The sequence below is a fragment of the Saccopteryx leptura genome, chromosome 3, assembly GCF_036850995.1.
Source record: "Saccopteryx leptura isolate mSacLep1 chromosome 3, mSacLep1_pri_phased_curated, whole genome shotgun sequence".
Lineage (NCBI taxonomy): Eukaryota > Metazoa > Chordata > Mammalia > Chiroptera > Emballonuridae > Saccopteryx > Saccopteryx leptura.
Window position 1 is genome coordinate 273,656,607 of NC_089505.1, and position 12,398 is coordinate 273,669,004.

The window sequence follows — 12,398 nt, forward strand, 5'->3', positions numbered from 1 at the left end:
AAAAGATGATTCTTGCTGTGCTGAAGAATACTTTATTCACAGATGTCGAAAACATCAGTTAATAATGTAAATGCTCTCTGTGTCCCCCAAAGTTCTTTTTATAGAATCATTTTAGTATTGACAGTGTTTTAAAGCTTTGAAAGAGGAATGTGCCTTTAGAAACTTAAGGGATGACATCTATGAAAAATGTAAACTAAAAATATTGTCTTGCCATATTTGATTTTACTATAGCATCTAAGATTGGATAGACACTTGATTCATCTGGTCTGTCATATAAACTTTTTTTTTTAGTTTAACTTTTGTCTCTTTCTCAAGCACTGGCTGTCTGTTGCAATGAAAGCCTTTTATAAAATAGAGAGATTGAAATCAGTCCTTTTGTATGCATAAGTGTAGGTAATTATACTTTAAAGAGAACTTGCTTTGTACATTTTAATTTTTATAAAGAAACGAGCAGTTATCTCCCTGACACCTTATTAAATGTATAATTAACCTTATGATCCCTAGCTCACTTGTGAATGCTTGGCAGTATAATTGGAGAGGAATAGTGTTTCTTTTTTTCCTCTTTCTTTGCAATCCTAAACCTTATTCTGTGGCTGTTGAAGCATTAGTTTAATTTTTCCCTTGTCTTTTTAAACAAACTTTATACTTGCACTGCCAAGGACAGCGTTCACAAAAGCTTGACATAGCTTGCACTTCTTTTCTTTTTGCCTTGCCTTAAAAAAAATTGATCAACTATTAGGCCCTCCTATTGGTAATGATACATTACTGTATTACTGTGAACTTAATTGGAAATACTCACCTTGATCTGCTTGTTTATCAGAAACCTTCACTTAGTGAATAATGTTTCAATTTTTAGAGATGTGGTGCAATTGCTGAGCAAACCCCGATTTTCTTGGTCTTCTGTCTGAGGAGCTGTCGGAAACCAGGCAAGGTACTATGCTTAACCTGCTGACAAATCAGAGCTGCTGTAAGCCTCTCTGTTCAAAGGTAGAAGTGTCACATAAAAGCTTGTTGGTCCAGGGCCAGATCTAAATACACTATAGAGATTGAAGACTTGTCTATACTTGTATACACTTTGCAGTGTTGATAGAAAGTCAGTTCAGGCTCTTTAGTTGTACTGGAAATGCAAAAAATGTTCATCAGTGGTGCATGTAGCCGTGCAGAAGCACTCCTCCCATCGTGTGGCTCTTTGTGACCATTTATCAGCGTAAACCATTGTCCATAGCTGGTATGTGCCAGAAATCAACGTTCTCAATTTGTACAGTTACCTTATGTGCGTGAAAGATATGTATGTCGTTCATAGAACAGAACCAAGTCCTATTTTTGATGTTAAAAAAAAAAAGAATAAAGGCATATTTCCAAAAAAACTTAGATCTGATTTTACCTGTTGAGCACCAGGACACCCCCTCCCCCCCATTCTTTGCTTATTTGAGCACGTTACAGAGTTTCAAACTGAGTGCTAATTATAATGTCTGTTGTTGTGAATCATTTAGGCTGTTTCCAGTCTGGTAGGTCTAAGTTTTTCTTAATTTCCACATACTTCCTACACACATACACACGCTTAAAAACATTTTTTTTTTACCTAATTGCAAATTTTATCTCTGCCTCGCGTATTTATTTACAACAAACATTTTGAAAATAGTTGCCCCCTTATTTTTCCTTTCAAAGAGGCTGGTTTTTTAAAATTTATAATTAAAAAGTATAAAATCTAAAAAGCACTTACCACCTCACATATGGGGCTATGCCAAGTCAAGGACCTCTTTGCCTTGCTAATAATATTGAGCAGGCAGTGTACAGTAATATACCTGCTTAGAGCATTCCCCCTGGAGACTTGAAATTGCAGGAAGTCCTTGAAAGATGCTGGTCCAGGTGTAGATTGACTGAATAAACATGCTAAAAAGGGATTTCGGACGTTTAGAAATTCTGGTTACAGTGCCTGCCTGTTTGACAGTATAATAATTAAGCCAGATTTGGCTTCTTTGGGTGAGATGGGAACAGGACACAGAGCTATATAAAATCCATCTTTGATTTATTAGCAATATAGAAGTGTTTGGGAACATTCACTAGGCTGGGTAGTTCTGTATTCACTGCGGGAGCTACAAACTGAAAGAAGGCAGTCAGTGCAAACTCCAGTGAGATCTGCAAATGCTCTGTTTATATACCAAGTAGGGAAAATTCCAGAATGTTTGGCCGAGCTTTTCACATTTCGCCTAAGAATTCTGGTACTGAAAGATGCAGTTATCTCTTCTGCTCTTTGGGATCGTATAACTTCTTGCTATGGTTACCAGTTGACAAAAGAAGCAGTCTCTATATCATTTTTAGGAAAATACTCATGGAAGTACATTAAATACCTTACTCATGGAAGTGCAAAAATACTTACTTGTTTTGGCTGTAAATTATTAAATCAACATCAAATACTAAGATACAAGCATACCTCATTTTATTGCATTTTCCTTAATTGGTGCTTCACAGATATTGCCTTTTTTTTTTTTTTTTTTTAACAAATTTAAGGCAAGACCCTTCGCCACTAAAAATGACAGCTGGCTTGATCAGTACTCACTTTCTTGCAGTGGTCGGACCGAGCCCGGCCTGTGTCCAGATGGGAAGATAGTCCATTACATTGAGTATGCAGTTCTATGTTAATTATTGCCAGGATCTTGTGATATAATGTTTTTATTATGTTAGTGTTCTATTTTACAGTTCTTTGACCTGTATTTTAATTTCTTAGGCATCGACATTGAAATCTTTGTTAGAGTTGATTCCTGAATTAACTGAAAAGGAAGAAGCATACACTTCCATCATGAAAAGCTATGGTAATAAGTTTAATCTGACTATATATTATTTAAGTGATTTAAATATTTGTAGTATAGTCAACTAAGTTAGTCTTCAGCTGAAGGTGGTAATCCTAAAGATCAAATAGTTATTATCTAAATAATTTATTTAGCTTTAGCATATGTTTAAAAGTTATAAGAAAAATATAAAATTATTCATAAAACTTGAACACAAAACAAGCATCACTGAGCATCTTTAGAGGGGCCCAGGTGTGTTGAGTAGGATCCCAGGCTTCTGGAAAGACTTGGAAGTCCACTTGGGTTTACTGTTGGGAACCAGACCAGTCTCCCCAAGGCCCCGCCACCTGGACCATTACATGAAGTAGGGACACATTGAGAGGTCACTTGGCTTGCCTTCCTGCTCCTTCAGTACTCTCCCTGGCCACCTCGGCCTTTGAAATAAGAGGCCCTTAACTAAAAAGTAGGCTGTAGAGTTTTCCTTAAGTCACAGTTGAAATTCCCATCTTTTAAGCAGTTCCCTGATTGCCTGCCTATCACATATGAAAGGGAAGCAGTCTAAAGTTTCCTCAGTAATCAAGGTAATGTTAGTGTTTCTAAGTTTTGACCACCCACCATCTGCCACCCACTGATTTGCTCACTTGAGGCAAGGGGTAAATAGAGAATTGCTGTCTTGATTTTATTGTGGGCAGGACAACAGACTGCAATCAGAATTAGTAAATTGGTTCTCCAGTTTTTCACCCTTGTCAGGGGAATATATAAGGTATTTCAACACAAAGCTATAATCATAAACCTTCTCAAAGTTCCACTTGGGGGATTGGCAGATACTAAATTAATAACTAACATGAAATAGGGTCAGATAACATAAAACTAGTAAATTGTGTAATCCCGCTTGGGAATTGGGAAGGAGAAGACAGGGAGCTCAGGAGAGAGGTGTCGTACGTAGATCCTGAACGTGGCTTTTTGCTGAAGGGAGTTAAAATTTTCGTTTGCCCTGGGAGGGAGGGATCTAGAAGTCCCTGAATAGTTAAGTGTTTTAGGAAAAGAAGAAGATAGGCTGTCTTTATCTATGATTAATATCTTTTTCTTCAGTCTTGGACAATGATGTCTCATCTGCTAAAGCACTGTATGAAAATTTGACTGCAAAGAATGTAAAATTGGATGATCTGTTTCTAAAACGTTACGCAGTTTTGCTGAAGAATGCTGGAGAGTCCATCCCTTTTAATGAACCCCCTGTGAGTATTTCTTAAGGGGAAAATTTACCTCTACAGATTTATGCATGCTTCACAATAATGTGTACAAAAATAAGTTGAATACTTAATTAGATGAGGATTAGATCTCTGTGGAAAACACTCAGGGGAAGATTTTGGAACTGACCCTTTATACCCTGGGTGTGGGCTGTGGGAGAGCATAGCCCTCAGGGACTGAAGTGTAAAACAGAAGGTCGGTTTTAGACCTTCAGCTGTAGATATGAATTTATCAAATGTCCTTAGGGTGGCTTTTTCTTCATTTCAACTTGAAACAGGATTTAATAGATTGTATTTCAGTAGCCAAGCATACTATGGAACTATTAATGGCTTATTCATTGTAAGTAAGTTTGTTTTTATTTCTTCATCTAGGAAATTTTTTTATTGAGGTATAATTGACATTATATTAGTTTCAGGTATATAGTGTAATGATCTGATATTTGTATATATTGCAATATGATATCACAGTAAGTCCAGGTAACATCCATCACCATACATAGTAACAAAATTGATTACTTGTAATGAGAACTTTCAAGAACCACTCTGCTAGCTACTTTCAAAGATGCAGTAATTGTTATTAACTTATAAGCACCATGCTGTAGATTACATCCTCATGACTTACTGATTTCATAACTGGAAATCTGTTCTTTTTGACACCTTTTCCCCACCACCCCCTCAGGCAACCACCAGTCTCTTCTCTCTCTATATGAGCTCAGTTAAGTGTTTGTTTTCTAGATTCTGTATATAAGTGAGATTATGTGGTATGTGTCTTTTTCTATCTGACTTCTCATAGAGTGTTGCCCTCAAGGTCTATCCGTATTGTCAAAAATGGCAAGATTTCATTCTTTTTTATGGATGAATACTATTCCTCTGTGTCTGTGTGTAGCACATCTTTTTTTTATCCTGTCATCCATTGATGGACATTTATGACTTGGCTGTTATGAATAATGCTGAAGTGAACATTGGGTTGCATATATCTTTTGAATTAGTGTTTTTGTTTTCTCGGGATAAATACCCAGAATGGAATTGCTGGTACTTCTATTTTTAGTTTTTTGAGGAAACGGTACTGTTTTTCATAGGCTATATCGATTTGCATTCCTAGAAACAGTGCACAAGGATGCCCGTTTCTTCCCATCCTTGCCAACACTTGTAATTTGTCTTTTATAATAGCCATTCTAAGGTGTGAGGTAGTATCTCATTGTGATTTTGATATGCATTTCCTTGAAGATTAGTGATGCTGAGCATCTTTTCATGCACCTGTTAGCCAGCTGTATGTCTTTGTTGGAAAAATGTTCATTTAGATCTTCTATTTTTTATTGAACTATTTGGAATTTTTTACTATTGATTTATATGAGTTTCTTGATATTTTTAATATTAACCCCTTAACAGATGCATGATTTGCAGATATGTTTTACCATTCAGTAAGTTGCCCTTTAAAGGTTTTTTTTTTGTTTGGTTGTTTGTTTTGTATTTTTCTGAAGCTGGAAACGGGGAGAGACAGTCAGACAGACTCCCGCATGCGCCCGACCGGGATCCACCCGGCACCCCCACCAGGGGTGATGCTCTGCCGAGACCAGAGCCACTCTATCGCCTGGGGCAGAGGCCAAGGAGCCATCCCCAGCGCCCGGGCCATCTCTGCTCCAATGGAGCCTTGGCTGCGGGAGGGGAAGAGAGAGACAGAGAGGAAGGAGGTGGGGGTGGAGAAGCAAATGGGCGCTTCTCCTATGTGCCCTGGCCGGGAATCGAACCCGGGTCCCCCGCACGCCAGGCCGACGCTCTACTGCTGAGCCAACCGGCCAGGGCCTAAAGTTTTGTTTTATTCTTCTATTTAACAAGGGGAATCATATATGCAAAAAATTTTTACTGTGTCATTGAACTGAAAGTTATTACACCATGTTTATTTCCAGCACCTCCATACCCAGGTATAAATACTGAGACGCACACACTCAGGCCCCAGTGCGCGCACTGACCTGGGGGCCCTGGCCCGGCACAGGCGTGGAGCACAGAGACGTGCAGAAGCTGGGGCGCATGGCCACTCCCGCAGCCCTTGCCACCGCCCGCAGTTCTTCCTGATCTCTTAAGTCTTGTACCATCACCTCTTCCTTCTAATTTTTTTTTACCTTCCCTCCCTTTTTGTCTCAACAGGAAAGCTTTGAATTTTATGCAAAGCAGCTAAAGGAATTAAGGGAAAACCCTTTGTGAAACAAGCAAAAACTACTTTGTTTTCTGTATATTTGTAATTCTGTGTCTAAAATGTTATTTTTTACATGTATGTGAGAGGACAAAAATAAATGAAAAGTCACTCTGTTTATGTGCTTGTGTTTATTTGTACTACGGGATTTGACGTATTCAGCATTTTACTGACGATACTGTGTGCACTTGGTCTGCGGACTTGGGGTTGTGCCTACAGTGTGAATCGATGGCAAGGTCTCCGAGGCCGCTGATGTACAGGGCCACGAGTTCTCAGGGTCTTCTCCCAATCGACTCATCAGGTCTCCTGTACTCAGTTTTATTTTTTATTTTCATAAAAAGGATTTTTTTTTTATTTAAGACTTGCTTGTTAATACTGTTTATCTGGAAAATTTTGGAACTGGACAAAATGACATTTGGTGAGCTTTTTAATGTTTAATATTCTATAATATATCAATTCTTTACATGTGTGAAGCCCTTCATAATTTCCCAGTTTTGCAAAGTGTTGGCACTAGAAGACATGTTATCAGTCATCAAATCCAGAGCTCATCATTTTCAGTGAGAAGCAGTGACTCATTGGTCACTGCTTCTTAATAGTTGAGGTAAGTTCTATTAATGTTCATTAACATAGATCTCTAAAGTGAGACATAATGTTGGGGCTTAATCTGGACTTGGCAGACATCATCAATTGTATGAAGCAACTTCAAGCCAGCATTGTATATTGGTTCTGGTAAAACGTGGGTGTTATTAACCTCACTAGCATTCTAAACAGCAGGCTGGGCCATTCAATACATTACGTATATTAACAAAAAACTATCACCTCACATATCTTTAGCACCGATTGGCTTTCCCCTTTGAATGTAAATATTTAAAATTTAATAATTGTGTATTCTGGGTGGGCTTATGAATGCTTTCTAAATATCTACCAGTGAAATTGGAATAAATAAAAATACAGAGTAAACACAATTATAGCAACACAGTAAAACATTTCAGACTCATTATAAGCAAACAGCTGATTCTATAAACATTATAAACTTTTGGAAACAAAACAACATCCATGTATCTGAACCTAATATAATTTTAATGTGAAATGTTTTGAATAAATGATAATTTCAAAAACCTTGTGAGGTTATTTTTACCATGTTAAATTTTTGCATAATCACTTTTAGCCATTTCAGGGACTTGAGTCCTGAAATTTTTCATTCTAAATAATATGGTGGCTTCTGTTTTTACCAGAAATTCCTTGGTGTATCCTCTGTGTGGAGAACCAATGACATCATTGCTTGTCTTTTAAGGACAAACTGGTAGCTTTGTGTCCAGAGGAGCAGGAACACTTGACAGCTGCATCAGTGACGGTGACTTAGGTCCACCGCACATGAGCTGTCCTCGGCAACTGGTCCTGTCTCTGCCTCCACCCTCCTTACTCCTTTCTGCTGAGTGCTCACTAGGCTGGTGTCATTGTCACCTTTCTGCCACTTCTTCGGCCCCTCTCCCCACGGGTGTATTAATTTTTCTCTCTCCAGGGCTCCCAAAGCCACTGAGAAAGAGCAAGTGTCACACAGGCTGTGCACTCCCTGAGGAGGACCAGTTCTTTGTTTCATGTTGGCATCCCCAGGCCTAGCTCAGTCCTGGCTTGAGGCTCACTATAAATCGAGTTGCCTATAGGGGGTTCTGTTGGGGTCTTTGTGGCTAACCCTGAACGTGTCCGGCCACGTGCCAGGCACCCCTCCTGCCTGACAGTGAGCTTACAAAAGTTAATGTGCCCAGAGTCACAGCCGTATTTTCCATGGCTAGTACTCTGACTAGTCAATTAATTGCTATGAGAGTACAAAATGCTGAAGCAATCCAGCAAAAAGTAAAATTGGAATCTCTAAGTGTATTCTATTTTTTTTTAAAAATGCCTTTTCACGTTAATGTGTGTTCCCCATACTGGATGGCTTACACTGTAAGGTTATTTTCTTCCATTTAGTCAAATACCCATTGCCTGGCATAATTGCCGAGTTTACGAATTTCAGTAAATTATTAAGCAAGCTTCCTTTATATTGTAAATTGTTCTTCCTGGTACAATTTATTTCTCAAGTCTGCAATGACTGTATTGTACACTTTTTCTCATGTCTTTGAGTACAATTTTCATTTAATATTTGTTTTTCTGACAAACCAATATTTGTAGAGTTTTTTTGTAAGTGAAAGCAACAGTGCTGAAGTATGGTGGGACTCACAGCAGCAGGGGGTGCAAAATCATGGTAATTTGTTGCTTTGCTGTTGTACAGTCGCTGCATGCAAGTGTTTCCATTAGAAATGTATCCTGCGGACTTTACAAAGCCCACATTATGCAGCCTTAGTATAAATAAAAGAAATGGCTGCATTAGCAAATTCAAAATAGGCACTTAAACCTTTCTCTTCTTTGCATGAAGAAAAACATCATTGTGTCAGGAGAGCAAAAACACTGAGCCAACGTCAGACTGTCGGGCTCTGCATGCCTGCACGTCTGTCTGGACAACTGCTTGCTCTCAGGTTCACGCTTGGAGAGTTCTCTTGAACGTAGTGACTTGCTGAAATTCTCTTCATCATTTATTCACTTTTATCATTTATTCACTTTTATCATTTCTTCCCCCAAGAATGTGAGCTCTCCCTCCTTGAGTTTTGCAGACCCACCAGTGAGAACAGAGCCTGGCACTGGTAGATGCCCAGTCGGCGGCATTGAGTGAATCAATCAATGGGCACAAGACCTGTCTCCCATTCCAAGTCAGTTCTAAGCAGTACAGTCTGCGTTGCAGGCTGTTCTCACACTTGTTCTCATAAGAGATCAAAGATGCCAGTTTGTAGCTCAGAGCTTAGATATGGGGGCTTGAGGCCCAGAAGTCCTTTAAAACCTGTGTTCTCACGTGTAAAACAGTTTTAGGTTTGCAGTGAGGAGGAGTGGAAGAGGGCTCAAGTGTGTGCTGGGAGTCCAGACACCCCAGGCCGGGCCAGCAGCACATTGCTAAGAGTGGGGTCAGCAACAACTTGTTTTTAACAGGGCAGGAGAGCTTTCTAGTATGGGGAAACAAGGAATACCTCCGATTTTACAAAAAGACAAGGCCAGCGTACCAACAGTGAATGTGAGCACTGTTACACAGAAAGCTGAGACGTGTTAACCAGCCATTGAGTTGATGTGTGTTTGAAAATCTCAGCCCACTTCTTGAAACATTACTGTTTTAATTATTAGCTGCTAACACCACATGCTCTGCTGTTCCCAGCCTGCCAGCCAAAAATGGGCCTTGCTCCATCTGCCTGCCTCCTTCCTCCCTTGCAGAAACTGCCTCAGGTGGGCCGTGTGATAGGGACACGGGACACGGATGGTTCTATACCCCAGTCCCTTTAAAGGAAGAATCAATCCTATTGAAAATAAATGATGGGTCTGACCTGTGGTGGTGCAGTGGATAAAGCGTCGACCTGGAAATGCTGAGGTCGCCGATTCGAAACCCTGGGCTTGCCTGGTCAAGGTACATATGGGAGTTGATGCTTCCAGCTCCTCCCCCCCCTTCTCTCTCTCTGTCTCTCCTCTCTCTCTCTCTCTCTCTCTCTCTGTCTCTCCCTCTCTTCTCTAAAATGAATAAATTAAAAAAATAAATAAATGATGGATAACTTGAGATTTGAATGACCTAGTTTCAACTACTTGCAAATAAGGATGTCTTCTTTCAGGCACGGGCATTGGATATATCTTCCAAATAAGCAGAGGTCGACCAGGACAGTACTTCCTCGCTCCCACATCCGAGCCCCGTGCTCCTTCCCCAGAGTCGGTCTGGTCCCAGAGGACAGCACCACAGGGTGGCTGTGCTGAACCCCTCTGCCGAGTGCCTAGTTTGAGTCTTCAGTAGAACCCCCGAGCGCCAGGTCTGTAGTTAACAAACACTTGGATTTGGTGCATATTTAGATATTACTGCTGCTAGCAGTGATCAAAACTGGAAGAAAAGTGAGCGAAAGGAAAAAGAAAATGCCAGTTCTACCTCTGTGAGGCTGACCAGGGAGACTAGATTGACCCAGGGCAAGATTAGATCTTAAGTAATCTTTATAGGAACAAGTGCAGTTCAATCACATCAGGAAATATTTGGTAATTATTTTCTGCTTAATTAAAATCTTCACGTCAATAGCATAACTTGAGGTTGGGGGGCTTAAAATGCAAATTTCAAAAGCATTTACCTTTTGGCCAAGGGTCTGTAAATGAGCCTTGGGCCAATCCAGCACTGCGCCTGTTTGTAGATAATGTTTCATTGGAACACAGCCGCAACCCCCATACTTCAGAAAGGTCTGCTGTGGCTTGCACGTTGCAACAGCAGAGTTGAGTAGTTGTGACAGATTTTATGGCCGGCAAAGCCTAAAATATTTGCTCCCTGACCCTCAACAGGAAAAGTTTGCAATCCCTGCTTTTGATAATGACACATAAGCAGATCTCTACCCTGTGCACTGCAAGGAGGGCTAACTGAACTGCAGCTGCACGGGTGCCTCTAGAAGAGTGCTCTCCCTGGCCTCACCTGCCCTGGCAAGCATCTTTTAAAAAACGGGTGGAATCAGAATCTCGGGGTGGCTGGTAGGTCCACACTGGCTTTTGTTAAAGCTCCAGGGTGGAGAACTGGGATGCTCTAGAAAAAAATAATACTAAAGAAAGGAAAAACATAAAACTGAAAGAAGTGGCAGCTGTTGAGTCTCTCCATCTTTGCCCTGGCCCCTGCAGCCCAGAGCACGCTGCGTTAGTAAAGTCTTCTACAGTCTGGGTAGCTACAGCTCTCAAAGGGACGGATGATGGACCTCAGAGGCTGTCAATCCTCTGCACACTGGAGACCCAACCTCCTTTTCCTCCTCCCGTCTCCATTCAGGCCTAAAGCCTTGAGGTGACCCCTGGGGGTGGGAGAGCTGTGGTGAGCCAGAGGAGGGCGAGGACAGCATCTGCGCAGACTCAGGACAGCTTGATATGGGAGTTACAGCCCAGGCAGGGTGGGGAGGGTTGGAAGGCATGCAGTGTAGGCAGAAGATTGGTTATATACAGGGAATTATTGGGTATATACAGAGAATTAACCAAATGAGTGAAAGTATTAAGGATAATGGAAGCCAAGTTTCTCACAATTGGAGAAAGGAGTTACAACTATGAAAAGGGAGATGACTAGGATGAACTCTGTGGTGCTAGATTGGAATTGGATATAATACTGTGGAGATCATACATGTTACGTATATTCCTTAGCTTTGTCCACCGTGAGGGTTTAAGAGCAGTGACACCCCAGTAGTAATGAGCATGCTTATCATTCAGACCTTGGCTTTTAAATATCATTTTCCACTAAAAGGAACCAAGATTCTTTAGGGAATATCTGCTTCCAGAACGGGGGTGGGAATGTATAAGATGAGCCCAAAACAATTGGTTGCAAAAGAAAAGTGTTCAAAAAAAATGATGGGGACTTGTCAAAAGGATGTAAGAGTCAGCTTGACTGGGCTCCCATGGCCCAATCAGAGATAAATTGAACATCAAAATTAATAACCATAGCCTGACCAGGCAGTGGTGCAGTGGATAGAGCATCAAACTGGGATACAGAAGACCCAGGTTCGAAACTCTGAGGTCACCAGCTTGAATGCGGGCTCACCAGCTTGAGTGCGGGGTCACTGGCTTGAGCATGGGGTAACTCAGTCTGCTGTAGCTTCCGGTCAAGGAACACATGAGAAAACAATCAATGAACAACTAAGGTGTCGCAACAAAGAATTGATGCTTCTCATCTTTCTCCCTTCCTGTCTGTCCCTATCTGTCCCTCTCGCTGTCTTTGTCACAAAAAGAAATAAAAGAATAATATAAAAAAATTAATAACCATAGTAATGGAATATTATCCATTGAATAAAATAGGAAACCACAAGTTTACGTTGATAGATTTTCAAAAGAATAAATGGAAAGTTCAATGAGGAACATGAAATTTACAGTTTCATAGTACTTACAAATTTTTTTTAAATTTTTATTGATTTCAGAGAGAGAGAGAGAGAGAGAGAGAGAGAGAGAAGCAGGGAGGAGCAGGAAGCATTAACTCCCATATGTGCCTTAACTGGGCAAGCCCAGGGCCTTGAACCTGCAACCTCAGTGTTCCAGGTCGACGCCTGATCCACAGGTCAGGCCAAAATTCTTCTTTATTATGAAAGTAGGAAAAATTATGACTCG

The 12,398-nt window shown here is 40.6% G+C and overlaps 1 protein-coding gene across 1 annotated transcript in view; it reads left to right on the forward strand.

Moving 5' to 3' along the window:
• Positions 1 to 6,347, forward strand: part of LRPPRC (leucine rich pentatricopeptide repeat containing) — a 97,772-nt gene extending 91,425 nt beyond the window's left edge. The window contains exons 35-38 of the mRNA XM_066378371.1: positions 857 to 931; positions 2,729 to 2,813; positions 3,882 to 4,024; positions 6,182 to 6,347. Of these exons, the coding sequence (XP_066234468.1) occupies positions 857 to 931; positions 2,729 to 2,813; positions 3,882 to 4,024; positions 6,182 to 6,238 (360 nt within the window). The 3' untranslated portion in view covers positions 6,239 to 6,347. The remainder of the gene's footprint in view (positions 1 to 856; positions 932 to 2,728; positions 2,814 to 3,881; positions 4,025 to 6,181) is intronic.
• The last annotated feature ends 6,051 nt before the right edge of the window (positions 6,348 to 12,398 follow it).